The sequence below is a fragment of the Diaphorina citri genome, unplaced genomic scaffold (genome assembly GCF_000475195.1).
Source record: "Diaphorina citri unplaced genomic scaffold, Diaci psyllid genome assembly version 1.1 scaffold8125, whole genome shotgun sequence".
Lineage (NCBI taxonomy): Eukaryota > Metazoa > Arthropoda > Insecta > Hemiptera > Psyllidae > Diaphorina > Diaphorina citri.
Window position 1 is genome coordinate 1 of NW_007385501.1, and position 3096 is coordinate 3096.

Consider the following 3096-nt stretch of genomic DNA (forward strand, 5'->3'; position numbering starts at 1 on the left):
TCAAAAGAGCCAGTGTTATTGTCTGTGGCTTGACAGGGCTGGTTTTGTCTCAGTTTTACGTCCTCCAGCGAGACAGATGTAAGTCACTACCTCTAATGCTGAAATAACTAGGTAGTCACAAAAACGCGGAAATGGTCTACCAGACCAGAGGTCTACCATCAGCTTTGATCAACTTTGACTATGACCGTTTAGTTTAGTTTCTGGGTTACTATAGGTGCCTACTCGTAGTTTGGTGCATGTGGGTCTAGGTAGATAACCTTGGTTTATGTTGTTATCAGGAGTTAATGAACAATAATACCTACCACCAAGACTCTTGTGTGGAAGTAACTACTAGGTGAAGTTTACGCCTGAAGCATTCCCTACCACTTGTTATGCCGTCAAATTTTACTTTCCTTATCCTATAGGAAGGAAAGTAATGTAATCGGGTCAAATTTTCGATGGTCAGTTTTTAGTGCCAAAACACGTTGTTGTTATCAGGAGTTAATGAACAATAATACCTACTACCAAGACTCTTGTGTGAAAGTAACCACTAGGTGAGTTTACGCCTGAAGCATTCCCTACCACTTGTTATGCCGTCAAATTTTTTAATATAAGTATGAGCAGAAAATTCCATATTTGGGATAGGGTTGAACTCGGGCCATTTTTCGATCTTGTATACCTTAATGAGTGGTTCAGTGGATGTCACAGGAACTAATGCATAGTACGGCCAACATTAGAGATAAAGTATCGGATCAGTTCAATTTCGTTATTGATCCCCAGAGTAAGTTTTTATCTAGTCTGGCTGGGGGGCGTTAAACAGGGAATAGACCAGCTTAGTCTGGCTGGGGGACTACAGGGAGTATACCAGCCTGAATTTCCCTTAACTTGAAATTTGGTATGTAGATGTCAAATGTGACAAGGATGCGACACGAAACTTTTGGTTAGGATCGGTGCAACGGTTATATACCCCATATACCCTGCTTATGGAGAAAAGAAAATACGGCTTATGTCTAAGTATACCTATACTTACCTACTTTTGAAATAAGGGAAGGAAAGTTAGTAACGACACGCCCTGTTATCCTTTATCACTTATTTTGGAGCCTGTCAATATTCAAAAACTAGATCATCAGGAGAAGGGAAAAACTCTCTCAAATTTTGACAGAGCATCCTGAGCATCTGCTACTCCGCTCCTAAAGTGTCTTCGTCTCCGCCATTTCATTGGAGAGTACTCGGGTAGGTGCTCAAAAGTTATAGCCTTTTTTTTTTTTTCAGAATGACCTCCTGTCTCTGATGCCATTCGATTTGCTCTATTTTGTTTTCGGATTTGAATGCACATTCCTCAGACTTCCCCGACTTATCAAGGTAAGATAGCTTATCATTCGGAGTATAACTATTCGTAGAATACCTTATACAAGAGCCTGATGAAGAATCACAGAAAACATTAAACAAACAAACAATAGAAGTTGGGAAACAACTTACTGTAGAATTTGTGAACACTCGGAGGGATCCTTCTCAAAAACTGGATAATTTTAGATGACTTATTTTATCCTGAACGGATAATGGTTGTTCTCGGATGGCTGGCTTTCTGCTGTCCTGTATTCCTTCTCTCTTCGATTTCGGGACGATGGGAGGGAACTGTAACTACTAAGGAGTAGTCAAAGTTCCCTCTGTCAAACCTCTTAAAAAAAATTAGATGACAAAAAAAAATAGAATTGGTGGATTTTATTTATCAAGGGTGTCAGATATGACATATAAACTTCAAGCCCTCGAACTGACGCAAACGGGCGTAAATTGCCACGAATGACGAATTCTTCCCTCCCCCCCTTACTCGGCAGATTCAAACCTTCTGGGAGTTCTGCAACCATTTCGACAGTGTCTTAGCCTCACCCTATGTGGTGCGTGTGGCCCGGACTTTGACCTACATGATTTATCTGGTGCACCTGAACGCCTGTGCTTACTATGAGATATCGGTGCGGGAAGGTCTGGGCATTAACAGCTGGGTGTACGACGGCAAAGGAAACGCGTAAGTTTCGACTTCTAGCCTTCTACATAGGTAGTTCTGTAAAATTGAAATCCAAAGCCCCTTTTTTATCGTACAGGTGGAAAATATTCCTGCCTTTAGATAACCTTGTGGTGAATAAAGTTATGTTGAATTTTTACCAACTAAAAACCACCTCACATCTGGGAATCAGCCTGGGTGAGATTTACTACAGTACTGATTCCCTCTTGCTTTTTTCTTGCTCTATTCATGCTTCTTTTTCTTGAGCACTAGACTTCTTTAGAGGCTTTACAATGGTGGGTGTATCGTGAAAAAACTGAAGTTAAACACCATTGACTGCGGTCATACTATTTCGGGTAGTAATCAGTAGGGTGAATTCAATTGAGGAGCTGAGTGAAATTCCAACAATACCGCAAGGTGACATACACACTGATATAACTTTAATAGTTTTAGCCCCATTGGGGATTGAGGCGAAAGCCGGCGGGTGTCCCATTTCAATCGCCCACCAGGGGTGAATGGAGCGTTTTACCCTCATTATTTCATCAATCCCTGAATCAAACTCTTTCGTACTTCCACTCAGGTACATCCGATGTTTCTATTTTGCCACCAAAACCGCCACCTCCATTGGCAAGAACCCGCGGCCTACCAACGAGATGGAGTATGTCTTCATGACCGTCAGCTGGTTGCTGGGAGTGTTTGTTTTCGCCGTGTTGATTGGACAGGTATGCAATGTGCCGAGAATCGTATAAATTATGTATCAAGTAGGGGAAGGTCGCCTAAAAACCGGATACCTATTTTTGAAAACGGTCTACAGAATGCACTTAGGTACCTACCTACACTTTGGGTTGGATAATACTACGCGGAAATGGTCTACCAGACCAGAGGTCTACCATCAGCTTTGATCAACTTTGACTATGACCGTTTAGTTTAGTTTCATTTGTGCTAACAATGCTACCAATCAATCTCACACAGAACTAAGATAAACATTGTCGTTGTCATAAGTGACACGGTTCGACTTGGTTATGTGTATTGTGGACTATGTACGAGTTTAGGTCAGTGACGAATTGACTTCAAAATTTTGCCCAGGTATACTTACCGACTCTCATACATAGGTACAA

General features: G+C 41.5%; 1 protein-coding gene across 1 annotated transcript; it reads left to right on the forward strand.

The window, feature by feature from the left end:
• Positions 1-1251: 1251 nt before the first annotated feature.
• On the forward strand, positions 1252-2700 carry LOC103522372 (cyclic nucleotide-gated cation channel beta-3-like; the record flags this gene model as incomplete). The annotated part of the gene is made up of 3 exons (XM_008487472.1): positions 1252-1341; positions 1815-2002; positions 2559-2700. Coding segments are annotated over 3 exons (420 nt in total), but the record flags the coding sequence as incomplete, so codon positions are not given.
• Between the last annotated feature and the right edge of the window lie 396 nt (positions 2701-3096).